At 50.7% G+C, this 27589-nt stretch overlaps 5 protein-coding genes, 1 long non-coding RNA gene and 3 other non-coding genes across 12 annotated transcripts; 7 read left to right on the top strand and 2 right to left on the bottom strand.

Moving 5' to 3' along the window:
• Positions 1–1666: 1666 nt before the first annotated feature.
• LOC121141381 lies at positions 1667–3616 on the bottom strand. Its single transcript, XR_005878274.1, has 2 exons — positions 2722–3616; positions 1667–2041 (listed from the first exon to the last, which is right to left on the bottom strand). It is a non-coding gene; the product is annotated as an uncharacterized LOC121141381 (long non-coding RNA).
• On the top strand, positions 1828–9440 carry Senp3 (SUMO specific peptidase 3). Its single transcript, XM_005067540.4, has 10 exons — positions 1828–2518; positions 3615–3854; positions 3946–4057; positions 4413–4560; positions 4680–4727; positions 5422–5499; positions 7823–7960; positions 8319–8402; positions 8516–8566; positions 8922–9440. Exons 1-10 carry the CDS (start codon positions 1828–1830, stop codon positions 9030–9032), a joined length of 1701 nt encoding a protein of 566 aa, XP_005067597.2. The 3' UTR covers positions 9033–9440.
• Positions 9441–10245: 805 nt separating this feature from the next.
• Positions 10246–16053, top strand: Eif4a1 (eukaryotic translation initiation factor 4A1). Its single transcript, XM_040748953.1, has 11 exons — positions 10246–10350; positions 11611–11659; positions 11881–12013; positions 12391–12530; positions 13660–13828; positions 14104–14213; positions 14310–14453; positions 14530–14667; positions 14887–14976; positions 15214–15293; positions 15387–16053. The coding sequence occupies exons 1-11, from the start codon at positions 10328–10330 to the stop codon at positions 15529–15531; spliced, it is 1221 nt and encodes a 406-aa protein (XP_040604887.1). The 5' UTR covers positions 10246–10327; the 3' UTR covers positions 15532–16053.
• Positions 12728–12870, top strand: LOC121141670. Its single transcript, XR_005878634.1, has one exon. It is a non-coding gene; the product is annotated as a small nucleolar RNA SNORA48 (small nucleolar RNA).
• Positions 13885–14025, top strand: LOC121141686. Its single transcript, XR_005878649.1, has one exon. It is a non-coding gene; the product is annotated as a small nucleolar RNA SNORD10 (small nucleolar RNA).
• LOC121141653 lies at positions 15012–15154 on the top strand. Its single transcript, XR_005878617.1, has one exon. It is a non-coding gene; the product is annotated as a small nucleolar RNA SNORA67 (small nucleolar RNA).
• A 583-nt stretch (positions 16054–16636) lies between the features above and the next one.
• On the top strand, positions 16637–18617 carry Cd68 (CD68 molecule). Its single transcript, XM_005067542.4, has 6 exons — positions 16637–16810; positions 16909–17354; positions 17498–17617; positions 17748–17826; positions 17933–18103; positions 18322–18617. Exons 1-6 carry the CDS (start codon positions 16765–16767, stop codon positions 18453–18455), a joined length of 996 nt encoding a protein of 331 aa, XP_005067599.1. The 5' UTR covers positions 16637–16764; the 3' UTR covers positions 18456–18617.
• A 1489-nt stretch (positions 18618–20106) lies between these two features.
• Positions 20107–24702, top strand: Mpdu1 (mannose-P-dolichol utilization defect 1). 3 transcript variants are annotated; one of them, XM_005067543.4, is made up of 7 exons: positions 20122–20288; positions 22776–22841; positions 22922–23054; positions 23436–23521; positions 23617–23735; positions 23866–23976; positions 24082–24702. In XM_005067543.4, the coding sequence occupies exons 1-7, from the start codon at positions 20186–20188 to the stop codon at positions 24205–24207; spliced, it is 744 nt and encodes a 247-aa protein (XP_005067600.1). In that variant the 5' UTR covers positions 20122–20185; the 3' UTR covers positions 24208–24702. The 3 variants fall into 3 exon arrangements, with proteins under 3 accessions (XP_040604888.1, XP_005067600.1, XP_012966881.1); XM_040748954.1 differs by lacking the exons at positions 23436–23521; positions 23617–23735 and having other exon boundaries at positions 20107–20288; XM_013111427.3 differs by lacking the exons at positions 20122–20288; positions 22776–22841; positions 22922–23054 and adding an exon at positions 23174–23323.
• Positions 24693–26480, bottom strand: Sox15 (SRY-box transcription factor 15). Of its 2 annotated transcripts, none has more exons than XM_040748956.1 (2): positions 25678–26480; positions 24693–24980 (listed from the first exon to the last, which is right to left on the bottom strand). In XM_040748956.1, exons 1-2 carry the CDS (start codon positions 26058–26060, stop codon positions 24824–24826), a joined length of 540 nt encoding a protein of 179 aa, XP_040604890.1. In that variant the 5' UTR covers positions 26061–26480; the 3' UTR covers positions 24693–24823. The 2 variants fall into 2 exon arrangements, with proteins under 2 accessions (XP_040604890.1, XP_005067601.1); XM_005067544.4 differs by having other exon boundaries at positions 25534–26431.
• Positions 26481–27589: the final 1109 nt, after the last annotated feature.

The following is a 27589-nucleotide window of genomic DNA, read 5'->3' as shown; positions in this document are numbered from 1 at the left end:
GCTTCAATTTACAAGAACCCTGTTTTCACTTCTATTGTGTCCGAGTTCTTATTATCTAGAAAAATGTATTTATGGTGCGTCGATCTGCATGCCTCTCATTCCCCTGGTGAACTTCTAAACTGGCATAGTGCTTCACGCCATTAATTTCGATACTAGGGAGGCCGATCTCTATGAACTCAAAGACAGCTTGGTCTAAGCAGCGAGTTCCTGGACATCCGGGGGTCGAGACGAGACCTTGTCTCAAGCAAAGCAACAAAAGACCCTCAAAGATTGGACTGGTGTCTGGGAAGTTTGTATGTACTGGACGCTCTGGCAGCCGGTCGTGTCTCATGCCTTAATCAAGCCCTGTTTAAAGTTAAAAAAAGAAAGAACGAAAAAATAAAAGAATGTCGACCCCCATCCCGCCTCCATTTCCCCAACCACCAAGCCTCAGGCCAGTCCCGGTAGGCCCCCCCGAGCTTGGGGGGATCACTGGTCACCCCAAGCTCAGCTCACAGCAGAACGGGGAGCATCGTAGAGCGTGAGGCCGGACGCGACACGCAGGCGTAAGAGGGCGAGCGGTAGGACTGCCACGCGCGGAAAGCCAGGCCCCTGTGCGCAGGCTCGGCTCAGCGTAGCGCTCGAGGGCGGGACCGTCCGGTGGCCGGGGCGCTCTCAGGTAGGCGGGACTCTGCACGAACTGGCCGCGCCGGCGCCGCACGCCGGGTGTGACGTACTAATTGTGCGCCGCCATCGGCGGTGGGCCTGGGGCTCGCGGGAGGGGAAGGAGGAGGAGGGGTGGTGGCGGTGGTGGAGGTGGAGGTGGAGGTGGAGGCTACAGCGGCGCTGGGGACGGTCGCGGCGGGGCGGCACGGCGCGCGGCCCAGAGCTTTGGCATCGTGAATTGAGACGGCTCCACCTGAAGACAGCAGGAGTGGCGGGGTCGCCGCCGTCCGAAAGATGAGCCGGAAAGCCTGAGGCGGAGACACCCGCCTTGGGGCCCGTGTGGCCGGCATCCCCGCTCCGGGTGAGGACGCCCCTTCCCCTCCCCCCCCGCCCTTCTGTGGCCTCTTCCATTCCTGGTCTTCGCTCGCACCTAACTGGGCCCAAGAGGCCCTTTAAGGGACTTAAGACCCGCGTGTGCCGAGCCGCCCTAGGTTTCAGAACTATACCGGGGTGGGAAGCATTCGGGTCTCCTGGGATAAGACTGAGAAGGTGCTGGTCTGATCTGGCTCCCACAGCTTAGTTCTGTCCCATCTTCTTGATTCGGTCTCTAAGCACAGATTCGGTTCGCTGTCAGTTTCCTTCAAAATCTTCCCCTCTTACCTATTTCCTGAGCCATAACCCTGGCAGCACCCTTTCCCACACCTTAGGCATACGTGTCCCCCTCCCCCCCATAACATTTCAGGATGAAAGGGAACTTCCCTCTGGAGAACAAAGTTTTCGTGGTGAAAGCTGTCTTCCCGGGTGCCCAGATCAGAATTCTCGCGCTGAGCCATTTTCCTGAGCAAAGTAACCCTAAGACTTATCCTAAGGACACCCATAGTGGCATTAAAGTGGAGCCTGGAAACACTGGGTTTCACAAAGGAGCTTAGAAATGAGATCTCTAAGGCCTGTCACCTTGCCATTTTCCATTGCTTTTCTACCTGTGCAAGGGAAGAAATAACGACAAACTCTGAAGCGTTCCTTGTGGACCAGGTTAGCTGGGAAGAGCCAAAGTTACGAGTTTTTGCGTTTTTCTTTATTTGTATCTGAAATCAGAGGGGAAATGCTGAGAAACCGTTATCTTGGAGGAGTAGGATGTTCTGATTCTGATATTCAAGCTTTTGCTTTACAGAGTACTGGAAGATGAAAGAGACTATACAAGGGAGCGGGTCTTGGGGGCCTGAGCCTCCGGGACCCGGCACCACTTACTCAAACCCCAGACGAGAACGTCTTCGATGGCCTCTGCCCCCTAAGCCCCGACTCAAGTCAGGTGGCGGGTTTGGGCCGGATCCTGGGTCAGGGACCACAGTGCCAACTAGACGCCTCCCTGCTCCTCGTCCTTCTTTTGATGCCTCAGCTAGTGAAGAAGAAGAAGAGGAGGAGGAGGATGAGGAGGAGGAAGTAGCAGCTTGGAGACTACCCCCTAGATGGGGCCAGCTGGGGGCCTCCCAGCGTCCTCGGCCTCTCCGACCCTCTCATAGAAAAACGTGCTCACAGCGCCGGCGCCGAGCCATGAGAGCCTTCCAGATGCTGCTCTACTCAAAAAGCACCTCGTTGACATTCCACTGGAAGCTTTGGGGGCGCCACCGAGGCCGGCGGAGGAACCTCACCAAGAACCATCTCTCACCCCAGGAAGGGGGTGCAACGCCACAGGTGCCATCACCCTGTTGTCGTTTTGATTCCCCCCGGGGACCTCCCCGGCCCCGGCTGGGTCTGCTAGGTGCTCTCATGGCTGAGGACGGGATGAGAAGGTCACCACCAGTGCCCTCTGGGCCCCCCATGGAGGAAGATGGACTAAGGTGGACCCCAAAGTCTCCTCTGGATCCCGACTCCGGTAAGGTGGGAAATGGAATGGGAAGGACGAGAAGTCTGGAGTACCAGGAGTTTGTTGTTGTGCCGAGCACTGGGCCTAAGAAAGGCTTAGTGAGATGAGCTCACTAAGCCTTATTTTGAAAGGCCTGGTTCTGGCACACACACACACACCTGTGATCCTATCACTTGGGAGGCTGAGACGGGAGAACAGTGAATGGGCCTCACCTGGGCTGCAAAGAAAGCTCCTATCCTGTGGGAGTGGCGGGAGGGATCTGTTTGAGCGGAATGATGCCTGGAACACAGGGATAGGAAACATCCTGAAGTAGCGGTCCTGTGAGCTTCAGTACAGATTACAACAGGGGTTATGGGTTAGGAAAATCAGTGTTGTCCGTTGCAAAGCCTCCCTCTCAGGTTAAGACTTATGCTATCCCCACAGGTTACTCTTTGTTGCTGTGGAATCTACAATTAGAATATATCATCTGTAATTTTCTTTTGTTTTATAAAACAGGGTTTTGCTGTGTATCTATCCCTGGCTGCCCTAGAACTCACTCTAGTCCAGGTTGGCCTCAAACTCTCAAGAGATACTCCTGCCTCTGCCTCTTGAGTGCTGGGACTAAAGGCATGTGCCACCACCGCCCAGCAGAGATTTTAACATTTTAATTTAGAATATTTCCTCTTTGGAGAATTCCAACTAAATAATTTATCATCCCTATTGATATTGAATCTTCTTTATACACTGTGTACTACTTTAGGTCTTAAAGCATATATTGGTAGTAGATAGTTCTGAAGTCTCTCAGAATCCTAGTCTTTCCCCACCCCCACCCCCAGGGTCTCTCTGTGTAGTCCTACCTGTCCTGGAACTAACCCTGTAGACAAGTCTGGTCTCTGCCGTCTGAGTGCTAGGATTAAAGGAGTGAACCACCACTGCCTGGCTCTCTCTATCCTCTTGCAAATTCTTTGGACATCTTACATTAGGCTTTTGGCAGTTGGGGGGGTCTGCATTCCATAGGTTTATATTGCTAGATGCTGCTTCCGGCCATGTTCTGTGGTCTAATTTGTATGCATCCGTTCTTTTACTTGGGCCAATTCACATTCCTATCTTTTTCCCTGCTTTACAGGCCTCCTCTCGTGTACTCTGCCTAATGGTTTTGGGGGACTGTCTGGTCCTGAAGGGGAGCGCAGCCTGGCACCCCCTGATGCCAGCATACTTATCAGTAATGTGTGCAGCATTGGGGACCATGTGGCTCAGGAACTTTTTCAGGGCTCTGACTTGGGCACTTCAGAAGAGGCAGAGCGGCCTGGGGAGAAAGCTGGCCAGCACAGCCCCCTGCGGGAGGAACACGTGACCTGTGTGCAGAGTAAGCCTTTAGAGGACTTAAGTCTCCTTTTGGTCAACTCAAGATCAGAGTCTAAAGGCCTCACCTACTCTTCTCTCCTACTTCTATTTAGGCATCTTAGATGAATTCCTTCAAACTTACGGTAGCCTCATCCCCCTCAGTACTGATGAGGTTGTAGAGAAATTGGAGGACATTTTCCAACAGGAGTTTTCTACACCATCCAGGTGAGGTTTGAAGGCAGGTACCCTTTGAAGGTAGGATTTTGGGAGGGGGAGAGTATGTTTTTTCTCCTTTAGGGATATATGTGGAAGTATAAAAGCTTCAGCTCAGCTGCAGGAGAGGTGGCTGCAGACAAAATGCCCAGCCCTGTAAGACTATTGGGAGGATCTTTAGGATACTGTGAGATGTTGAAAAGGACACTGATCTGTCCTGTGTCTCTTTCTGGGCAGTGGGAGACCCTCAAAAGGACTTATAAAAAAGAAAGGTTGTTTTAGAATCTTATTCTAGACAGTAGTGGGTACTTTTGTCTGATCCAGCCCCGTTAGCTCTTGTATAATTGCAAACCTTTGACCTATTCAGGAAGAGTCTGGTACTGCAGCTGATCCAGTCCTACCAGCGCATGCCAGGCAATGCCATGGTAAGGGGCTTCCGGGTATCCTATAAACGACATGTGCTCACCATGGATGACTTAGGGACCTTATATGGACAGAACTGGCTCAATGACCAGGTAAGAGGAGGGAGATAACAGGGCTTTAAAAGGCCTTTGGAGAGTGAAGCCTTTTGCACAGGGGAACCCTGTACCTATGCTATACCCTCCAGGGCAACTTGCTTTACTCCTTTCCCCAGGTGATGAACATGTATGGAGACCTGGTCATGGACACAGTCCCTGAAAAGGTATGTCCAACCAGATTGGTCGATTTCCTCCCTCCCTCCCTCCCTCCCTCCCTCCCTCCCTCCCTCCCTCCCTCCCTCCCTCCTTTCCTTTCTGATCCAGGGTTTCTCTGTGTAGTTCTGGTTTTCCTGGAACTTGAAATGTATAGATCAGGCTGGCCTTGAACTCAGAGATCTGCCTGACTCTGCATCCCCAGTGCTAGGATTAAAGGCATCCAGCTCCGCCACCACCTGCCACCAACCAGATTCTTTAATTCCCAGAACTTTTGCAATTCTTAGCAGTTTTTACGTCCCCTTTCATCTCTTCTGGGAGAAGAGCTAGTCAGTGGTTATTTTAAATCTGTAAACCAATCTTTAGTGTTTTAGTTAACCCTATCTGTAAGAGAAGGTTAAAAACAGTTTTGTGCCAAGCAGTGGTGGCACACACCTTTAATCTCAGCACTCAAGAGGCAGGGGATGTATGAGTTCAAGGTCAGCCTGGTCTGCAAAGTGAGTTCCAGGACAGCCAGGGCTACACAGAGAAACCCTGTCTTAAAACCAGAAAGAAAAGCCACAGCTCTACATTACTCTTGAGTGAGAGTGGCAGTTCTGGAAGCCATTTCACTTAGGCTATATGAAATGGAATGTGGGTTGGTAGGGTAGAAGGGAACTTTGTGGGCAACTCTGAAATCTTAATTATATCCTGTCTTCGGCACAGGTGCATTTCTTCAACAGTTTCTTCTATGATAAACTCCGTACCAAGGGTTATGATGGGGTGAAAAGGTGGACCAAAAATGTGAGTTATGAATTCACAACTACTTGTGCAGCACCTTGTCTTTAATATTTTAAAGATTTTTGCTTTCTATGAGCCCTTCCCCCAACACTTCATTCTGCTAAATATTAAATGTCTTGTGTGCCGGGCACTGTTGTAGGAACTACTGATACAATATTCAACAAGGAAATAATCTTGCCTTGATGGAATGAGGGCAAGTTAAGTTTCAGCCAGTCTTTGGAACCCACATAACGTAGGGACCTAATGAGCCTTGTTTTCTTTCAGTAGAGGCAAGAGTGACAATACAGTGAAAAAAACCCTTAGCTTTCTATATACCTGAGTTAATTTTTTTTTTGTCTGTGTGGGTCAACAAGACTGCTCAGTGTGTCAAGCCTGATGACTTGAGTTTGGTTCCTGGGACTCCCAAGATGGAAGAATTGTCTCAATCAGCTTGTCCTCTGACCTCCACACATGTACATGGCATGTGTGCCCCCTCCCAATAATGAACATATATTTAAAAAAATGTGTTTCCTGTGATGTACTTACTTCTGTGACCTTGAGCAATTACTTGCCCAATTGGCAGTTTTGTGTCGAGTGACACAAGAATGTGGTAGGGTGAAGGGTGACTATATAGACATGTGTTCCATATGGTTAGTGATGAGTTTACTCCCTATAGTGAGTGCATGAGGACAGGTACTTTTGGTCTCTTCCTCAGATAAGGCAAGGTATAGAGGTTAAGTAACTTGCTCATGGTGATGAACCAGTAAGTGTAGAAGCTGGATTTCAACCTTGGCAGTGTGGCACCAAAATCCTGAGTCTTATTTTGTTTTTGCTTTAATTACTATTATTAGGCGTGTATGGTATCCTGCTTGCATGAATATCTGGACCATATGCATGCAGTGCCATAGAAGCAAGAAGCTAGGGCATCGGGTCCCTGGAACTAAGTTAGAGATGGTTGTGAGCCATCATGTGGGTGCTGGGAATTGAACACAGGTCCTTAGGAACAGTAGCCAGTACTCTTTTTTTTTTTTTGGTTTTTCGAGACACGGTTTCTCTGTATTGTTTTGGAGGCTATCAGTCCAGCCCAGCCTCGAACTCACAGAGATCCACCTGCCTCCCGAGTGCTGGGATTAAAGGCGTGCGCCACCACCACCTGGCAGTAGCCAGTACTCTTAACCTGTGAGCCATCTCTCCAGCTCCAGAGTCTGGGTTTTTACCTAGGCTTTTTCCTTTACCTGACACCAGACAGGATTTCATATAGCAGAGGCTGGCCCTGAACTCCTAATTCTACCTCCCAACTGCTGGAATTATAAGGCACATATGTGATTGTTCTACTCTTATTTCTAATTTTCTTCTTCACTATCAAATACCTCAACATCAGCCAGGTGTGATGGGTGTACACCCTACTCTCTCTCCCCCAACAAAGTTTCTCTGTGGCCCTAACTTTCTTGGAACTAGCTTTGTAGACCAGTCTGGCCTTGAACTCACAGAGATCTGCCTGCTTCTGCCTCCCAAGTGCTGAGATTATAAATGCACCAAGGAACTGGGCGTTGGTGGCACACGCCTTTAATCCCAGCACTGGGGAAGCAGAGGGAGGCGGTTTTTTTGCTAGTTCGAGACCAGCCTGGTCTACAAAGCAAGTTCCAGGACAGCCCCAAAACAATACAGAGAAACCCTGTCTCAAAAACAAACAAACAAAAAAGGCATTAAGGAGGGAGAAGCAGGAGGAGCTCTCAGTTTGAGGCCAGCCTGGTCTACAAAATGAATTTCAGGACAGCCAGGTTATATAGAGAGACCCTGTCTCAAATATCCAAAACCACAAATAAAGCAGTATCTGGACTAGGAAGATAGCTCAGCCTATAGAGTGAATACAGGGACTTGAGTCTGATCCCCACCTACAAAAGCCCAGGGTAGCAGTAATATCAATGCTGTGGAAGTGGAAATAATTGGATTCCTGGGACTTGCTGGCCATCCTGTCAAGTTTACTTGTGGATCCTAAGTCAGTGAGTGACCTTGTCTTAAACAAAAGGTTGACACTGAGGAAGGACACTCAAAGTTGTCCTCTGGCCTCCATATGCATGGCACACAGTAACATATACACAGAATCTAGGAATGTAATTCAGTAGGAAAGTGCTTGCTTAGCATGCAGGAGACCCTAAGTATTCCAAGCACTGCTCCCCTACCCCCACATAAAAACCTCCCATAACTATTAACATCTGAAGCTGAGCCTTCCCTCACAATCTAGGATCTGTATTTTATGACTCCTTTACCTGTTGCATATTTTCTGTTTCTCATGGCAGTCATCAGGATTTTCTGTTGTTTCTGACCTCCAGCACTCTCTCCTCAGGTGGACATCTTCAATAAGGAACTACTGCTAATCCCCATCCATCTGGAGGTTCACTGGTCCCTTATCTCAGTTGATGTAAAGCGACGCACCATCACCTACTTTGACTCACAGCGCACTCTAAACCGCCGCTGCCCTAAGGTTTGAGGAGGTTGTGGGAAAACAACTAGTAAAGATAATAGGGTGAGCCGGGCGTTGGTGGCGCACGCCTTTAATCCTAGCACTCAGGAGTAGAGGCAGGCGGATCTCTGTGAGTTCAAGGCCAGCCTGTCTACAGAGTTCCAGGACAGCCTCCAAAACAATACAGAGAAACCCTGTCTCGAAAAACCAAAAATAAAAAATAAAAAAAAATGTAGGGTGATCTGGCAACAAGCCATTCAAGAAGAACTGGGGGCTCAGATTCTGAGGGGTTACATGGACATGGTATTTGTCACCATCATACTTTTCATTCATTTGGTAAATATTGAAGGTATCACTTTCTTTTTCCTTGCCTACATAGCATATTGCCAAGTATCTACAGGCAGAGGCAGTAAAAAAAGATCGACTGGATTTCCACCAGGGCTGGACAGGTTACTTCAAGATGGTGAGTTTCCAGAAGGAAATGGAATAATGTGATGGTGAGGGTAGTGGATAGGAGTTGGAAATTGAATCCATAACCTCCAAGTGAACAACAGGTTCTTGCTTTCTATTCTCTAGAATGTGGCCAGGCAGAATAATGACAGTGACTGTGGTGCGTTTGTGTTACAGGTAAGCAAATGAGGAGGCCTTCTTCTTAGCTCGGGAGCCAGTGGCTTAGAGATTGTTGATAGGTTCTTGCCTCAGTTGGTTCAGCTAAATTGTAGAGCAGGGAGAACCTTTTGTGTCAGAGCCCAGTAACTCTGATTGTAGTCGTCTTCTCCAGAGATTCCCAACTCAATGTGTGTTCTTAAATCAATGTAGAGTTTTTAAATCCCAGGCTTACTAGACGCTAATGTCAATCTATATGAGAACTGGGGATATTCTCTGAAAGATTAAGATACAGTCTGTGTGGTGTGTAGCACAGGCCCTGTCTTGGGAGGGATGCTCAGTGAATGGTTCTCATGGCTGCTTTGTTAACACCTAGTACTGCAAGCACCTGGCCCTGTCTCAGCCATTCAGCTTCACCCAGCAGGACATGCCCAAACTTCGACGGCAGATCTACAAGGAACTGTGTCACTGCAAACTCACTGTGTGAGCCTCATACCCCAGACCCTTAGCCCATTAATGGGCAGGGGAACAAGGGAGACCCTTCCTAAGAAACTCCAGTTCCTTTTCTCTCCCCACCCAATTCCCTTTGGATTTTTTCATATTTAAATGTTTTGATTTCTGTATTTTGTTTCTTTGCAAGAATGTTGATTTCTGATGGGAAGGGAGTGGCCACATACGACCCCTTTTCTCCCTGTCTAGGGGAGTGTTGCCTTGTGGCCTAGGTGGAGTATCCATTCCTCCTTCCATGTTCAGGGGGGCAGGAAAACTGGGGGGGTGGTGGGCGGGCAAAGGGATTGCTGCCTGCCAGATCTTCAGACTTTTTTTATATATATAAATATATATATATAAAAATGCCACGGTCCTGCTCTGGTCAATAAAGGATCCTTTGAAGATACATAAGTGGTGGTCTTCCTTGAGGGGCCATACAATAGCTGATGTCTCTGTCTCGGGCCTTCTCCCAGCTAGTGCTGTTAGCTACCCTTTTCAGATTTTAGATCTCAAAAAAAGTCAGCCTTCTATAGATGCCAGCACTTAATCATGCAAACAAACACTCCAGGGCAGCGTAGCAGAGGGCAGGAAGAAGAGGAATTAAGCCTTAAAAATAAGGGAGCCTGAGAGAACTTGGGAACCGCAGCTAAAAGAACTGTCGATGGAATGGGTCAAGTACCCTGACAGCATACCTGGCCTATGCCTTTTAGCCTAGAAATGGGTTCCATCCTTTTTCCCTCCAACTAGAGAAACTTCCTGTCGCCTGGAATATAGATGCTGGTTCTGTCATTCCTGCTGGACTGTGAACACACCAGTCTTTACTGGATGGAAGACTAAACCTTGGGTCTTGTAGAAATCTGAAGCAGAGATGTAAAAGGAAGTGGTAGTCCCGGGTGCCCGGAAGTCCCTGGAGGCTAAAGCCTCACCCCCGTCGCTTGATAGGACCCGCTGAACCACATGACTTAAGGCACGATCGCCTCCGCACGTGTAAAGGTGCTGGGCTCCAAGATGGCTGCCCGGCCGCGAGGCCCGACTTCTGTATGTCACTTCCGTACCAGGGAGAAAGGCGGGCCCTTCAGCCAATGAGGCTGTAGGGCGGGCCCCAACCTTGATAGGCATTCAAATTACCCAATAGGGCGTACGAGTTAAAGCGCCTACAAACTAACGTCACGTCGAGTTGCAGAGTGCCGGCAGGCGGGGCAGAGGCAGCCAGACCAATGCGATGGCTGGGGCGGGGTCGGGCGCTCTATAAGTTGTCGATAGGCGGGCACTCCACCCTAGATTCGAAGGATCATGTCTGCGAGTCAGGATTCTCGGTAAGAAAGGCATATGCAATAGGCTGTGGCTACTTACCCCGCCGCTCCCTTCCGAAGGTCCCACGGGGGGAAGTTGAGAGGCCCATTGCCCCAAGCCTACCAGGTTGCGGGGGAAACGAGCTGGGAGGAAACGTCCGGGGACTGGGGGGGCAAGGGGGAGGTCCACGGCGGACGCTGCCACCAGCGCGGAGACGGGGAAGGACAGCCTGGCCTGGGCGGAGGGCGCGAGGTTCGTCACGAGGCCTCTGCCCGAGGGGGAGCCGTACGCGAAGCCCGGGCACTGGGAGGCAGGGCGAGGTCTTGACCGAGCGTGGGAAAGAGGAGAGGCGGCTGCGCGGCCCCGAGCCGGCCGGTCTGGTTGCCTCCCTGTGTCGGGCAGGGCGCGCGCGGGTTCCGGAGGATTCTGGCGGTACCACTCGCGACAGGCAGGGGTGCCTGCGTCTTCAGCCAGTCCCTTCGTCGCTCTTGGGACGTGGGTCGGGGAAGAAGGAGCCGGCCGTTCAGGGTGATGGTTTTCTTGACGGCCAGGACTGAGTTTAACCCCAAGGAGCGGCCGCGTGAGGCATCAGGAGCCCTCCCGGCGCCGGGCGGGCGGGTCCATTTTGCCGCACAAGCCGGGCAATTGGCAAACTGCGGATGGGCAGGTCCACTTAACTTCGGGGGTGAGCGGCCTGAGGTATGGGAGGGCGACGCCATTTCTCGACGGGGGCGGGCGGGTGGCGGATTGTTTCATGGCGGGGGAGGCGCCGCCGAGTGGCGGAGCGAATGAGCACATGGCCGCTTGAAAGGTTCCCCTCCCCCCAGTCTGCTTCGCTTGTCTGTGTTGTGCAATCTCCCCCTTAGCTAACTCGGCTCGGCTCATTGTGCGCGAGGCCGCCACCGCCCGCGGCCTCCCACATCCGGGTACTGGGAAGGGGGGCCGGCGGAGGGAGTGGGGGAGGGCGCGGGCGGCGTGACGTGGGGGGGAAGGGGACGGCCCACCTCGGAGCTCTGAGGTGAAGGGCGGGACTTCCGGTGGCCTTGGTGTCCGGGAGGAGATGCACGCTTTGATCGGTCAGGACCAGAATATGTGGGTCTGGCGGCAAAGATTGCATCTCGTCGTGGGTGAGGGCACAGCCCTTTGATCTTTATTAACAGGAGAGTCACCCTAAAAGTGATTCTTGATTGTCCATTGGGAACGGGCGGGAATTGGATTGGGAATGTGTTGGCTTTTTCTGCGCCCCTCAAGCAGGAAGCAAAACTAATGCTTTGAATCAACAGATCCAGAGACAATGGCCCCGACGGAATGGAGCCTGAAGGCGTCATCGAGGTGAGATTTAAAACCTTCAGCCACTACCCTGCCGTACGTGTTTTCTGTCCTATTAAATCCCCCGCTTTACTTGTCCCAAGCAAACAGGCACCTACCTGCTTATAGTGATAGTGACCTCAGACATCTAGAATGAGATGACAGACCTGGTGGAGTGTCTGTGCAGCTTTTGTGTAAGCACATACTACTATATTCCTGAGTTTTTGTTTCTTTGTATCCTGCAGAGTAATTGGAATGAGATTGTGGATAGCTTTGATGACATGAATCTCTCAGAGTCCCTCCTCCGTGGTATTTATGCCTATGGTTTTGAGAAGCCCTCTGCCATCCAGCAGCGAGCCATTCTTCCTTGTATCAAGGGTAAGAATTGTCAGGACGGGTTTGGACTATCCCTGACTGGGTTAGAGTGACACTGAGTTGGTAGTAGGCATGGCAACCAGGAGGTAGCAATTTATTTATCCTTGGTCCTTGGCTTTTAGTTTTAGTTTTATGTCGGTACCTAGGTCATGCCTAGGTTTCCAGTTCATGGGCATTTTTAGTGTTTTGTGTCTAGGTCAAGTGGGTGTGGTATGAGTTCATAATGTTCTGATACCCTCAACTTAGTCACAAATAATTTGAGGTCTCTTAACATTGTTTACAATCTTGTTTCTTTATTGATAATATGATATCCCTATTGCCTATCAATGTGCCCAAGGTGCATGAACATTTACCACATATAATTCTTGATCCGATTGTAGGTTATGATGTGATTGCTCAAGCCCAGTCTGGGACTGGGAAAACAGCGACATTCGCCATATCCATCTTGCAGCAGATCGAGTTAGATCTGAAGGCCACTCAGGCCTTGGTTCTGGCGCCCACTCGCGAGTTGGCTCAGCAGGTAAGAGTGGCTCAATTGATTTCAGAAAGAACACTGGAATGTCCAGTGCATTTGCTGTCACTGCTGGCTGTTGATGCTCTGGAGTTAGTAAATGGGTTGGTAGCTTCTAGAGCTCTTTTGGTGGGCTAACCACTTCCTTTAGCGATGGGAAGTGGAATGCAGCTTGCTGGGGTGGGCAGGTCGGCTATTTTATAAAGAAACCCTGGCAATGGGCAGAGAGACACCTTGTGGTGGTGTTGTTCTTATATCAGCCAGGGGCAGAGCAGATGGCAGTCCTTTGTTCATCCTAGCTTGATGCCTGACTTGGTGGCCAAAGCTGTTTCATGCCTAGGGCACATAACATCCTGGTGCTGCTTGGTTACTAATATTTAAACCTAATGGTTATTCTGAAGATCTGGGTGCTTGTGTAAGCAAAGAATTGGAGCCCTGGCTGGGCGGTGGTGGCGCACGCCTTTAATCCTGCACTCGGGAGGCAGAGGCAGGCGGATCTCTGAGTTCAAGGCCGGGCTGGTCCTACAGCCTCCAAAACAATACAGAGAAACCCTGTCTCCTAAAAAAAAAATTAGATCCCTGTTTGTCCAGGTCAGGGTGTGTGTGGTGTTTGCTTGTGGATTAAGGGTGTAGCTCACCGGGCTTGGTGGCGCACGCCTTTAATCCCAGCACTCGGGAGGCAGAGACAGGCGGGTCACTGTGAGTTCGAGACCAGCCTGGTCTACCGAGTGAGTTCCAGGACAGGCTCCAAAACAACACAGAGAAACCCTGTCTCGAAAAACCAAAAAAAAAAAAAAGGGTGTAGCTCAGTAGTGGAATACTTAACCAGCATAAAGTCTTGGGTTCTGTGGCAGACAATGTTTATGTCATTGTGTTCATAATCCAAGCCTTTGAAATGTAATGGCAGGATGGAGCCAGTGAGTTCTAAGCCATAAGGGCTGGCCTGGCTTTGTGGAGGGTTGTGTGTAGAATGGAAAACTTACTGTTTGCCTGTGTTCAGAAGCAAGGATTCTGCCATTGGGGGGGTCAGTTCTTAAAGAGAGGATTAAGTAAATGGACTTTTTTTTTTCAACAGATAAAGGGGAAAATAACAAATTGCCAGGTATAGACCAAGCTAACTTAGATGTCTCTTGTTTAGATACAAAAGGTGGTCATGGCGTTGGGAGACTACATGGGTGCCTCTTGTCATGCCTGTATTGGAGGCACCAATGTGCGTGCTGAGGTGCAGAAACTGCAGATGGAAGCTCCCCATATCATCGTGGGCACCCCTGGCCGGGTGTTTGACATGCTTAACCGGAGATACCTGTGTGAGTACTATTGCACAGTTGGGTCACTTTCCTAGGATGTTCGTTGCTCATCCGTTGCTCTGTGATGAACCCCATGCGTGTCATCTGAGCCCAGCTTCCCTGTTGCCTTAGCCCTGGTAGTGTTCTACTTACCGGGGCTATTTTCTGGCCTGGCAGGGATGCCTTAGGCAAAGGATCAATCCTTACATTCTGAGAGCGGACTGCCCCTTGCCTGTACTTAAGAAACTTTGAAACATTTCTCTTTATAATGTGTTGGCATGTTTTCTGCCTTCTAGCCCCCAAATACATCAAGATGTTTGTACTGGATGAAGCAGATGAAATGTTAAGCCGTGGGTTCAAGGACCAGATATATGATATATTCCAAAAACTTAACAGTAACACACAGGTAAGAAGAGCTGCAGTCTTCATAGGATAACCCATGGCTTGGTTGTGATATAAGCCACCCTTGTTCCATCCATTTTTCTCCCCATCCCCCAACTAGGTAGTTTTGTTGTCTGCTACAATGCCCTCTGATGTCCTTGAGGTGACCAAGAAGTTCATGAGAGACCCCATTCGGATTCTTGTCAAGAAAGAAGAGTTGACCCTGGAGGGTATCCGTCAATTCTACATCAATGTGGAAAGAGAGGTGGGCCCAGTGCAGGAGGCGGACCTTGGTAGTAAGTTGTTGGGTATAGCCCCTGACTGATGTTTCCGATCTCCAGGAGTGGAAGCTTGACACATTGTGTGACTTGTATGAAACCCTGACTATCACCCAGGCAGTAATCTTTATCAATACCAGAAGGAAGGTGGATTGGCTCACTGAGAAGATGCATGCCCGGGATTTCACTGTTTCTGCCATGGTAAGTTTTCGAGAGTCTTGTAAATAACTGTGTGTGTTTGAAGAGTAGAATGCGCCGGGCGTTGGTGGCCCACACCTTTAATCCCAGCATTGGCAGGCAGATCTCTTGAGTTCGAGGCCGGGCTGGTCCGACAGCCTCAATACAGAGAAACCCTGTCTTGTAAAACCAAAAAAAAGAGAGAAAGTAGAATGCCAGAAGCCTTTACTCCTTGTTTTCTAGCATGGAGATATGGACCAAAAGGAACGAGATGTGATCATGAGGGAGTTCCGGTCTGGTTCTAGCAGAGTATTAATTACCACTGACCTGTTGGTGAGTAGAAGCCTGTTTTAGGAAGGGGGGGCTGAGTCCAAGGTGATTCCCTCTCCAAGGGGCTAACTAGTGCCCCTTTCAGGAACGTAGCAACTTGGAAGAAAACCTGGCATGCCTGAGGTCTCTGGGGAACGAGACGCTTGTCTGTTGCCTTTGTCTGCCTTGGCTGCCTACAAGTATGCCTAGTAAGCTTGGACAGATGAGCCCTCTGACCTCTCTCTAATTTTCTTGACGTAGGCCAGAGGCATTGATGTACAGCAGGTCTCCTTAGTCATCAATTATGACCTTCCCACCAACAGGGAAAACTACATCCACAGGTAAATGAAGGTCTGCAATGCCAAACACTTGGGCTGAAATCCTAATGTAATCCTGTATTTCCCACTCCATTATTATCCTTTTTTCCCTCTTAGAATTGGTCGTGGTGGTCGCTTTGGCCGTAAAGGTGTGGCTATTAATATGGTGACAGAAGAAGACAAGAGGACTCTTCGAGACATTGAGACATTCTATAACACCTCCATTGAAGAAATGCCCCTCAATGTAGCTGACCTCATCTGAGGGGCTGTCCTGCTACCTGGCCCTAGCCAGGGTTCAGTCCTGGGGGGCTGAGGAACAGCTGGAGGGGGGAGGGAAGGGAGCCAAGGGATGGACATCTTGTTTTTGTTTTGTTTTTTCTCTCTCTCTCTCTTTGAATAAATGTCACTTTTTGAGGCAAAAAGAAGGAACCGTGAACATTATAGATACCCTTTTCTTTGGGGTACGTTCTGCCCCAGGCGCCGTCTCCTTCCCCCACCCCCAAAACACTAATCCATCTCCCTAACCTAGTCACCTGATTCTAAAGATTTTCCTACTACCCCAGCCAAGTCTCCAAAAGTGAATCCAGGGGCTAAAACATGTCTGGCCTCATTTGCTGGACCAAATCTACAGGGAGAGTCCCTGCATGAAGTTGTCCAGGGAATGGTCCCCAGGTGAGGGGAGCAAGGGAGAGAAAATGGTAGCCATTTTTACATTGTTTTGTATAGTATTTATTGATTCAGGAAACAAACACAAAATTCTGAATAAAAGTACTTGGAAACTGCCTGTTTGGGCTGCTTTGTCTGTTCCTCTTCCCACCGGCTGCTTGTGTGGATCAGCTGCTCATGTCCTTTATTGTGTTGTGATGCCTCCTGCTGCTGCTTAAGGAATACCAAGTGATCCACTGTGTACTAAAAATGTCCTGACAGTATAATGCCCTTTGCGAAAGGTTAGCCACAAGTGTCACATGATGCTAGCCTTGAGGAACTTAAAACACAGTAATGGGGTCAAAGAGTGAGCAAAACCTAGTTCGGTTTAAGATCTCAAGTGCTTGAGGCCTTAACACGTGGAGATGCTGACTGCCTATCCTTGGGGGTTGGGTTTCCCTGTAGCTCTTGGTTATCCTGGAACTAAAGATGAGGTGGGGCAGCCAGGGGTTCCTAACCAATGGACAAAGGGCCTCCTGATGATTTCTTTGACTTGTAAACTCAAGGAGAGCAAGTTTTGCTTAAGATCCTTATGAGTCAACCGCCTCATTTTTTCACGTGGTAGCTAAGACGTACCTCCCATTCAAAGAGCCCCTGCCAATCTCAGCTTAATTGTGAAAAACTGACTAATATGGGTGGCTGGAGCTGAGGTGTCTGAGTCAGGTTTGGGGGTGGGATTGTCTTAGTTAAGGGAAGTACAACTTTTCATTTCCTCTTCGAGAGAAGGCAGAGTTTGTTGGGTTGAGGAAGGAACTGGTACAGCCCAGCTGAACTCCTGAGCTGGTCTACCATGAGGTTCGAAGTGCTTTGTTTGATCTTACTGGGACTGCTTGTAGGTAAGGAGAGTTGAGAGGTGGGAACGGAGGGAGGGTGGGAACGGAGGGAGGGAGGGAGGAACCTGTACCTGAGTCACCAACCAATCTCTTGCTGAAAGCCCAAGGAAAACGGAAAGACTGTCCTCACAAAAAAGCGGCTACTCTCCTGCCGTCTTTCACGGTGACACCTACAGCCACAGAAAGCACAGCAAGCCCCACAACCAGCCACAGACCCACTACCAGCAGTCACAGCAATGTCACAGTTCATCCGACAAGTAATAGCACTGCTACCAGCTACGGATCCACAACTTCCACTCATAATCCTGCTGTGACCACCAGTCCTGGGAATGCCACAGTTCATCCCACCACAAACAACGGCACTACTAGTCCAGGATTCTCCACCATCGGCCCTCACCCTGGACCACCTCCACCCTCTCCAAGTCCTAGTCCAGGCTCCAAGGGGGCTCTTGGAAACTACACATGGACTAATGGCTCCCAGCCCTGTGTTCAGCTCCAAGCACAAATTCAAATTCGAATCCTATACCCAACCCAGGGTGGAAGAAAGGTAAAGCTAAGGTAGTGGGGCTTAAAGGGGGCAAGGGGCAAGTCCTGGGGTGGCTCTGGAGGAGGAGAAAGAGCAGAGGAGATAAAAAAGACTGCTTGGCATATCCATGTAATTGCAGACTCGCTATTCTTTCACTTCTATAGGCCTGGGGCATCGCTATATTGAATCCCAACAAAACCAAGGTCCAGGGGGGCTGTGACCATGCCTATCCCCACCTGTCTCTCTCGTTTCCTTATGGGCGGCTCACCTTTGGATTCAAACAGGTAGACAGCTTTTGTGTTCATCCTTACTCCCACGCCCCATACCCACACCTCTAAGCCGCCGCCGCCTCCTCTGCTCTGTGGACACGATGCCACTGTCCCTGCTGTTCTGATCCTTTCTGTTCACCTTAAGGACACCGTGCAGAGCCAGAGTACAGTCTACCTCAGCTACATGGCAGTGGAATACAACGTGTCCTTCCCACAGGCAGCACGTGAGTGACCTTCCCTTCTCGTTACCACACTAGCTAGTGGGGGATGGGACCGCGGCTCACGAGCTGGGAGTGGACTGAATTGACTCTTCATTACTAACTTCTTCAGAATGGACATTCTCAGCTCAGAATTCATCTCTTCGAGAGCTCCAAGCTCCCCTGGGCCAAAGCTTCTGTTGCAGAAATACAAGCATAGCTCTTTCTCCAACTGTTCACCTTGACCTACTCTCCCTGAGGCTACAGGCTGCTCAGCTTCCCAACACTGGACACTTGGGGCCATGTAAGACTCCCTACCTCTTTCTTCCTGGAAGTCTCCGGCTGGACAGGAAACCTTTTCCCCAGAGCACTCTGTCTACACTCTAGTCTCCTCTACAAGTCCCCCTTTACTTACTGCTCTAAATTATGGGGTTGAGCTCCTCTTCAACCTCCTTCCATCACCCCCTTTTCTTTCCTCATCTGCCACAGCAGCCATTCCTAGTCATCCCGTCTTTCTTCCAGGTTTCTCCTGCACCAGTGACCAATCCCTCTTGCTGCCTCTCATCATTGGCCTGGTCCTCCTTGGCCTCCTCACCCTGGTGCTTATTGCCTTCTGCATTACCCGAGGACGACAATCAACCTACCAGCCCCTCTGAGCACTTGCTCCAATCCACTCCAGGCGACCGAGGAACACCCTCATTTCTTCAACTCGCAACTGAGTCAAAGTTATTTTCCTTCTCTGTCTTTAAGAACAAAATTAGAGATTTTGTAATGGGGGATTAATAAACATGAATGGGTGTCCCACTCCTGATCACAAAGAGTATGAAAACTTTATGAAATCTTGGTCCTTGGCTTCCCTTGCCCTGCTAGGATTAAAAGCCACGAGGTTCTTGTCATGTGCCTTCCCATGGTTGAGTCACTAGGAAACAGCTGGCATGAAGGCATTAAAACACCAGTGACTAAAGGCCTTCAAGGGTTTCATCCTTCAGTATCTGCCAGACTCCCCTCCTCCCTTCTGGGGCCAATGACAGACTACCCATCCCCTTAACAATGGATCAGTCCATCCTGGCGTCCTGTTCCTGACCCTCTGGCTAGAGGCACAAACACAGCCAAAATTTGAGTAGGTGGCCCAGCAAACAAACTCTTGATGCCTGGGTACCAGAGGGTGAGAGGGTGGGGGTCACTTGCAGCCCTGTCCACGTCCAGATTCTAAAAAGGCCAAATGCCTACTCACTGTCCCAAAAGCAAGTATGAGCTCTACCATTTTTTTTTTGTTTGTTTGTTTGTTTTTTGAGACGGTTTTTCTGTGTAGCCTTGGCTGTCCTGGAACTCACTCTGTAGACCAGGCTGGCCTCAAAGAGATCCTCCTGCCTCTACCTCCGAGTGCTGGGATTAAAGGCCTGTGACGCCAGTCAGGCAAGTTCTACTATGTATAGTAAGGCATATTGCAACCAACAGAAGTCAAAGGTGGTGCCATTCCAGTTGTAAGAGCCCCGTGAGGCTATAGAAATTCTTGGTGGACTGGAGCCCACCACAGCTTGAGAGAGAGGTACTGTAGCAGGACCCGCCCAGCACCGCCCCTCCAGGAACAAGGAGCAGCAGAGATACTGGATGAGCAGGGATAAAGCAAGCCCTGGAAGGGTAGGTGTGGCCTGAGAGCCAGGGGCACGTCCATCAGGAGTGAGCGCACCGAGAGTCGGTGTGGGGCACTGGGTGGTGGAATGCAGCCTGGAGTGGCCCTAGGTCCCCTTTCCCAAACAAAAGATCCTGGGAACCCTTTGCCTGCACCCTCTGAACCATCCCCAGGGTTCCAGCCTAGACACAGCAGAGGCAGCTCTCCTGTAGATGAAGCCGCTCTTCTGCTCCAAGTCACCTCCCAACACCTGGACAAACCACAGGAGGAAGCAGGGGACAAGGAGGGATGCCCAACTCAAAATGGCCTCTTTGCGGTGCCATTCCCTCCGGACAGACCGCGGGGAAAAGATGAGAGCTGCAGTGCCCGGACTAGCGCCATTTTGAACACTCGTACTACTCTTTTCCTTTCCAACTCCAAATATAAAGTTAACCGAGAGAAGACAAGATGGCGCATACGCAGGAGGGACAGAGACAGGCGGAGGGATAAGGCTTTCTCTCAGAACTGATAGCATAAACAAAAGCGCGGAAGTCCTAACCGCGCAGGCGTAAAACTCTGACACGCTTTAAAATTCGAACGTCAAGGCGCGTACGAAACCCCGTCGGAGGCGGAGACCTATCTCGGGTTGCAGAGGCAGGACGGCGTCAGGAGGGGAGGGGCTGCCGCGTCCCCGGGGAGGATGAGGCGGAGCGCGCATGCGCGGCGCGGGTCAATGGCGGGGCGAGCCAGCCTGGCGGAAGCTATAGTTCCAACATGTCGGGTGAGGCAGACGGACTGTTCAAACGGGTGCTGGTGCCGATCCTCTTACCTGAGAAGTGCTATGACCAACTTTTCGTCCACTGGGACTTGCTTCATGGTGAGTTTTATTCAGCCTCCAAAGTCTGGTTCGAATAACCTTAGACCGAAAGTTGGCCTGAGTAGTGCCTGAGTGACAGTGGTGGCTAATGTGACGCGAAGCTGGGCGGAAGGCGCTTCTGAAGAGGGCGGAAGTGTTCTGGGCCCTGCATAGGGAAGGTGCCATATTTGGGCATGAGGGGGAGTCGCCCGAGAAAGTAGTGAAATTTGTGTTTTACCGTCTGGAAAGTCTGTACCCGGCCCCTCCCCGCTTCTGGGCTGGGGATCGAACTCAGGGCCGCCTTCCTACAAGGCAACCACTCTGCCAACCGAGCTCAGTCCCCAGTCTGGAAAACGCACATTTTATTAAAACTCCAGCCAGGAGTGTAGACGCACCCCTTTCATCCCAAACCTGGACTGACAGGCAGACCGTCTTTTTTTCCTTTCTTTGCAAGGCAAGTGCTTGGCCTAGGGTTACAGGGGCTAGCAGAGCCTTTGGTAAATCCATCTGTCTGTTCTAGTCAGGTCATAAACTCGGAGGACACTGCTCTCGTGCATTTTGGGTTTAGACTCCCTGCTGGGTCGAATTCCCTCCAGGTCAGGGATTCAGTGACAGGAACTGCCTGGAACAGTGACCCGCCCCACCTTTAATCCCAGCACTTGGAAGGCAGAGGCAGGAGGACCTCCGAGTTCAAGGACAGCCTGGTCTGACGGCCAGGGCTACACAGAAAGCTTGTCTCCAGAAGCCCAAATAAATAAATGATAGAGATAGTGGATGAACAGGGATAAAGAAGCCCTGGGAGGGTAGGTGTGGCCGCTGGGGACGGGCCAGGAATAACCAGAAGGTTCAGGAATGTACGCTGGGATTTGTCTTTGGAAGACCATCTGAAGTGGGCTAATTGAGAAGAGAAAAGGCTCAGGGAACTCCCGAGCAATGCCTGGGTACCTGAAAAGCACTGGGAGTCACGCCTGGCAGCTGCATGGTTATTCGGAACTGGTGAGGTGGCTACAAGGCTGTGACCTGAGTTCAATTCCTGGAAACCACAGAAAGGCCCGCAGAGTTGTCCTCCGACCTTCACACACGTACCATATACATATACATATATATATATTTTTTTATTTTTTATATAGATTGTAATTTTTTTTTTGTTTTCGAGACAGGGTTTCTCTGTATTGTTTTGGAAGCTGTCCTGGAACTAACTCTGTAGACCAGGCTGACCTCAAACTCACAGAGATCCGCCTGACTCTGCCTCCCGAGTGCTGGGATTAAAGGCGTGCACCACCAACGCCCAGCCTCAAATTTCATTTTTGTTGAGTTTGTTGTATGCATCTACTTATGCATGCTCAGGTTATCAGACTTAGCAGCAGAGCCATCTTGCTGGCATAATCATTTTTGTCTGTTGTTTGATAATCATTGGTGTTTTGTTTTGCCTGCATGTATGTCTGTGAGGGAGGCAAATCCCCTAGAACTGGAGTTACAGTTGTGAACTCCATGTGGGTGCTGGGAATTGAACCTGAGCCCTCTGGAAGAGCAGTCAGTGCTCTAACCACTAAGCCATCTTTTCAGCCCTTATTTTTACTTTTTTGAGACAGGGTCTCTCTACAGAGCCCTGGCTGTCCTAGAACTCACTATGTAGACAAGCTGGCTTTGAACTCACCAAGATCTGTCTGTCTGGGCCTGTGCCACCACACCTGGCAATAGTTTTTAAATAACCCTGGCTGGCCTTGAACTCAGAGTTTAAATGAAATTAAAAGCTTGTACCACAGTACACATCCCCCTAAGGACTTTTTTTGTTTGTTTGGTTTTTGGTTTTTCGAGACAGGGTTTCTCTGTAGCTTTGGAAGGCTGTCCTGGAACTCACTTTGTAGACCAGGCTGGCCTCTGCCTCCCGAGTGCTGGGATTAAAGGCGTGCACCGCCAATGCCCGGCCCTAAGGACTTTTTAAAAGATTTATTATATATACAGTGTTCTGCCTGCCTAGCAGAAGTGGGGACCAAATCTCATAGACGGTTGTGAGCCACCATGTGGTTGCTGAGAATTGAACTCAAGACCTCTGGAAGATCAGCCATTGAGTGCTCTTAACCTCCGAGCCATCTCTCCAGTCCCCCTGGAGACTTTTTAAACAGACAGGTTTTTAGTATATTTTTATTAGGGGGCTTATGCATGGAAGTCAGAGGACAAATTTTGGAATTGGTTCTCTCCTTCTACATGTGGACCCTGGAGTGAACTCAGGTCATTAGCTATTCTGCTTTCAGGGTGTATCTGTAGGAAATGTTAGGTGGAGCAGGAGGAAAGGCATTCGTGTTGAGTTTGGCAGCACACCTGGTCTGGATGTTACGTTTGTAGCAGGAAGGATCCCTGCCCTCTCACCTCCACCCGTCCTGAGCAGAGGCTGACTGCTGTGGTGCCCATACCAAGGGGCAGAGGGGAGGGAGCGCTCATAAGAGCACCTCAGATCCTCACCTGGGTTCCGAAGGCCTCCTTGCTTACTTTCTTCTCTCTCCTCAGTTCCCTGCCTCAAGATTCTCCTCAGCAAAGGCCTTGGGCTGGGCATCGTGGCTGGGTCACTTTTGGGTATGTATAGCTCCTGCTGTCTGTCAGGGTATAGGTGGCGGTGCTGAAGCTAGTGCTCAACCGTGCCGTTCTTCCTCCAGTGAAGCTGCCCCAGATATTTAAAATCCTGGGTGCCAAGAGTGCAGAAGGACTGAGTCTCCAGTCAGTAATGCTGGAGCTGGTAGCGCTGACTGGAACTGTGGTCTACAGCATCGCAAACAACTTCCCCTTCAGGTGAGGGCCCCCCACTCTCCATCCCCAAGGCCAAGCCCTGCAATTCTTTTTATTATAGTTAATTGGGGGGTATCAGAGAACAGCTTGTAGGAGTTGGTTCTGTCCTTCCAGTGCGTGGATCCTGGGCCTGGAAGTCAGGTGGCCAGGCTTGGAGGCAAGCACCTTTGCCTGCTGAATTACTTCACCGGTCCTAGTGCCCACAGCTCTAATAAGGGTTAAGAACGCTTCAGCCCTTCCAGTTTAGTCACAGCGATGGAAGTGGTGATAAAGTGAGCATTCCCTAACTGAGCCAGGGTCGGTGGGGGCAGGGAAGCACAGGCCTGAAGATGGCTGTGGAGGCTTTCCAGGCCTTCCCTTTTCCTCCCCGTCTTGCCTCTGCAGCTCTTGGGGCGAAGCACTGTTCCTGACACTTCAGACAATCACTATCTGCTTCCTGGTCATGCACTACAGAGGAGAGACCGTGAAAGGTGCGGGCGGGGATTTGCTGGAGAGCAGGCATTGGGTCTTGGGGAGCTTGTGGGGGCTCGGGCTCAAGAGGTTTCCTTGTCTCCCTGGCCCCCAGGAGTTGCTTTCCTCGCCTGTTACGCGGTGACCCTGCTGGCGCTGCTTTCCCCACTCACGCCGCTGGCTGTAGTGACCATGCTTCAGGCCTCCAATGTACCTGCTGTGGTCGTGGGGAAGGTGGGTACTCAGAAGTGGAACGATGGACCCTCAAAGAATGGAGTACTAGTTTCCGAGAATGAGGGGATTAGTGACGGGAACACAGGGAGGGTGCGGATGACACAACCAAAAGTATGGATTTCTTCTCTAGTTGCTCCAGGCAGCTACCAACTACCGCAACGGGCACACAGGCCAGCTTTCAGCTATCACGGTGTTTATGCTGTTTGGGGGCTCCCTGGCCAGAATCTTCACTTCTGTTCAGGTGAGTTCACGTCTGCCCTCTAGAGGGCACTGGAACCTCATGCTCCCAGCAGAGTACTCATCTGCCCCCCTCTGGAACCTTTCTAGATCTGTTGTCTCTCAACAGGAAACTGGAGACCCCCTCATGGCTGGAGTCTTTGTGGTCTCTTCCCTCTGCAATGGCCTCATTGCTGCCCAGGTCCTCTTCTACTGGAATGCAAGGCCTCCCCACAAACAGAAAAAGGAGCAATAGTGCTGAGCAGCTAGCTTCTAGAATCATCCACTCAACTTGAGAGTCTTCCCCACTTGATGTGGTCTGCTGGTGCAACTCAAGTCATCCTCCATCCCTGCATAACTGCAACCCCCTGAGCCAGGGTTTGTGTAAAACAGTAAAGTTTTTCTAAGTATGTCCTGTACTCACTCACTTCACCAATTGGCTGAGTCAGGTCCGTCCTTTATCAGCAGCCATGTTGTTACGGGGCAGATGCCTTCCTTGGAAACGAGGACAGAGCCTGGACAAATGCAGTTGGCAGCTTGTGGCTGCTTCCCTCTGCCAGCTGACTGGGACGATCTTTTGGACCCTAGTTCTGGAGGTGGGGGAGGGGAATGACTCAGGTAAGGGCCTCAGGGTGGGGTAGGGAAGTTCCTGCTGTGGCAGGTCCACAAAGGGTGTGGAGAAGGCACGGGTTGCTGTTGTAGTGAGAATACAGATGGACCAATAAAAACTCGGAGACGTGCTTTAATTGTACAAAATTGTGTTTAGTGTGGTTTTGTGCATTCCGGCTCCTTGGGAGACGTTTAGGCCTCTGAACTAGAAAGGGATTGGCCTGTGGGGTTGGCCCTGGATGTCCCAGCCAGCTAAAGGTGGGTTACAGACATTGGGCACCAGCCAGGGAAGTGTTGTATGGAGTGGAAGAGCCAGGGGATAGGTAGGTAGGAAAAGAGGGCATCAGCTCCTCCTGGAGCCTAGGATCACTCTGAGGGAGGGAGCACGGTGAGGAGGCCTCCGGTCTGCAATGGGAAGCGCTGTAGAGAGAAACATGGGGTTTGGAGGTTATGCTTCTGGGTTGGAGAGACTGGGCAGTGTCCCCAACTCTCAGTAGGAGACTGGTCTGACCAGTTTGCAGCAGACAGGGTTAGAGTTTGCTATTCAGCAGCCATGCTGGGTAGAGCAGGCATGGAACAAGACCCTAGGATGGCTTAAAGAGCGAGGTAGCTCTCTGTTGGGGCATGCTCAGGAGCCTGCTGCATGCTGTTTGCTTCTTAGGGCTGCAGGCCAGGAAGGAGCAACAGGATGGGCTTGGCCTGTCTTTGCCCTGGGGGCAGGGAGAGGAAGCTGGGTCACACAAGGGCCATCAGCTTGGGGGAAACTGACATTCAGAAGGTAGAATACATTAGGCTGAAATGAACAGACCTCAGTCTTGAACTCGGAGCCCTCCCACCCAACCTTAGCCTGGTGTGGCTTCTGCTTGGATGGATTGAGGTTCTCCCAACTTAGTCCTCTGGCCGCCATCCCCACCCACCGAGCCACCAGGAAGGGGTGATGTGGAGTGGTGACGGGGGACAATCAAGCACTCACGTGTAACTGCCAGGCAGGTAGGCTATGGCATAGTTGGGAGGCTGGTACCCAAAGCCTCTGCTCCCTTGGGTACTTGTGCACCCTGGCTCCCAGTGTGGACCACCACCTGCCAGGCCACCTCTTTCCTGGCTGAAGTGGACAGACCCGGTGCCCGAGTTCTTGCCCTTGCGCCGAGGCCGGTACTTGTAGTCTGGGTAGTCGCGTAGGTGGCGGGCTCGTAGACGCTTGGCCTCCTCCACGAAGGGACGCTTCTCTTCGTCGCCCAGCAGCTTCCACTGCGCGCCCAGGCGCTTCGAGATCTCAGAGTTGTGCATCTTGGGGTTCTGCTGCGCCATCTGGCGGCGCTGAACAGAGCTCCACACCATGAAGGCGTTCATGGGCCGCTTGATCTTCTCCAGTGGAAGCCTTCCAGATGCTCCAGAGCTCCCGGTACCCTCCTGCTCCTGAGGTCCCAAAGGCAGAGAGGCTGTGGGAACCGGAGGCTCCAGGCTCCAAGTCTGGGCCGGTGAGGAGCCCGGCAGCGCCATGGGTTGAGAGTAAAGTGTCTTTGAAAGGGCGTGTTGAATGCCCTACTCCCAGAGTGAAGACTGGACTCTGAAAATTGGGATGCCTAAGTATTTTTCGAGTCCTTGAATCAATACCTTTGCTCCGGAAAGCCGAACGCAGAATCCTTGTCTGGCAGCACCCTGTCCAGCCCCGGAGAGGTAGTGTTCCCTGAAGTCTGCCTACTGCCGGTGCCTGTCCTTCACCTCTGCAGCGGCCGGACTGGGTCTTCCGCGGAGGCTGCAACTCTGCCTCTGTGAGGCTCTTGGTCTCAATAGTTTCCACAGCTGACAAGAGCGTACCCAGGTGCCACAGACCTTCCCCACCTGTGCTCAGCCTCGGTAGGTAAAACAGCGTGTAAAGCCTGACTCCTCCCCCAATCCCTCCCAGAGGCTGTGCAAATGAACGTCCTCAAAAAAAAAAAAAAAAAAATGCTCCACACAGGCTTCTTGGCAAACCCAGGTGTCCTGTTCTTCACAACCCAGACACCTCCCCCTGGGGCACCACGCCCCTCTCCACCCAAGGTCTGGATGTCAGGCCTAATGGCCCCAATGGCCCCAATTGTCTATCTTCTCAAAGCGCAAGCACCAGCAATTTAAAGTGAATTCCTTTCCATGCTGGGATCAAACTTGGGCATCAAATGTCCTCGGGCCAACTAAACTGGGAGAATTTAGGAAGGTCTCACTCCCAACTCAATACTTTCTTCCGGTGCCTGTTGTTCCTCAAATCCTGACCTGCCCCAGGGGTAAGAAACTCAAAGGAGATAGGGCATTTTTGTTTTCTGAGTCATTCCAGCAGGTGCCTGGGCGGATGAGAACACTCAAGCCACTTCCAGCCCTGGGATTTCCCCTCTGCCACTCAATTATGGCAAATTTCATTTTTAAACTCAAACCATGAGGAGGGAGCCAAAGGACTCCAAACCTGGAAATATATACTTTTTAAAAAACAGCATTTATTTTATATGCATTGTTGTGAAGGTACCAGATCCCTTGGAACTGTTACAGATGGGTGAACTGCCATATGGGTGCGGAAACTGAAACCTGGTCCTCTGGACTATGGGAGGGGCAGGAAGATGTGCTACCACTTGCAGCATGGAGGTCAGGACAACTTCCAGAAGTCTATTCTCTCAAGGTTAAGGGGTAGTAGCTGTCTTGGTGGCCCAGCTCAGGTCATGAGTTGGCACAGGGCTAGCTAACACCGTTAGTTTCTTTATAATTTGTTTTTTTTTTTTTTTTTGAGACAGGGTTTCTCTGTATAATAGCCCTGGCTGTCCTGGAACTCTATAGATTAGTCTGGCCTCAAACTCACAAAGACCCCACCTGCCTCTGCCTCCTGAGTGCTGGGACTAAAAGCTTGCACCACCACTGCTTGGCCTTCTTAGCTATTTTTACTGCCCTGAAGTATCTTTTCTTAAAAACTTTAATTATTTGAGACAGGACTGCACAATATAGCCATGACTGGCCGTGACCTCCTTGTGCAGACTAAGCTTGCCTTGAGCTCATAGAGATCCATC

The sequence above is a fragment of the Mesocricetus auratus genome, unplaced genomic scaffold, assembly GCF_017639785.1.
Source record: "Mesocricetus auratus isolate SY011 unplaced genomic scaffold, BCM_Maur_2.0 Super-Scaffold_100007, whole genome shotgun sequence".
NCBI classification, from domain to species: Eukaryota; Metazoa; Chordata; class Mammalia; order Rodentia; family Cricetidae; genus Mesocricetus; species Mesocricetus auratus.
Note: the sequence above shows the minus strand (reverse complement) of the source record. Positions and strands in the feature narration are given on the sequence as shown.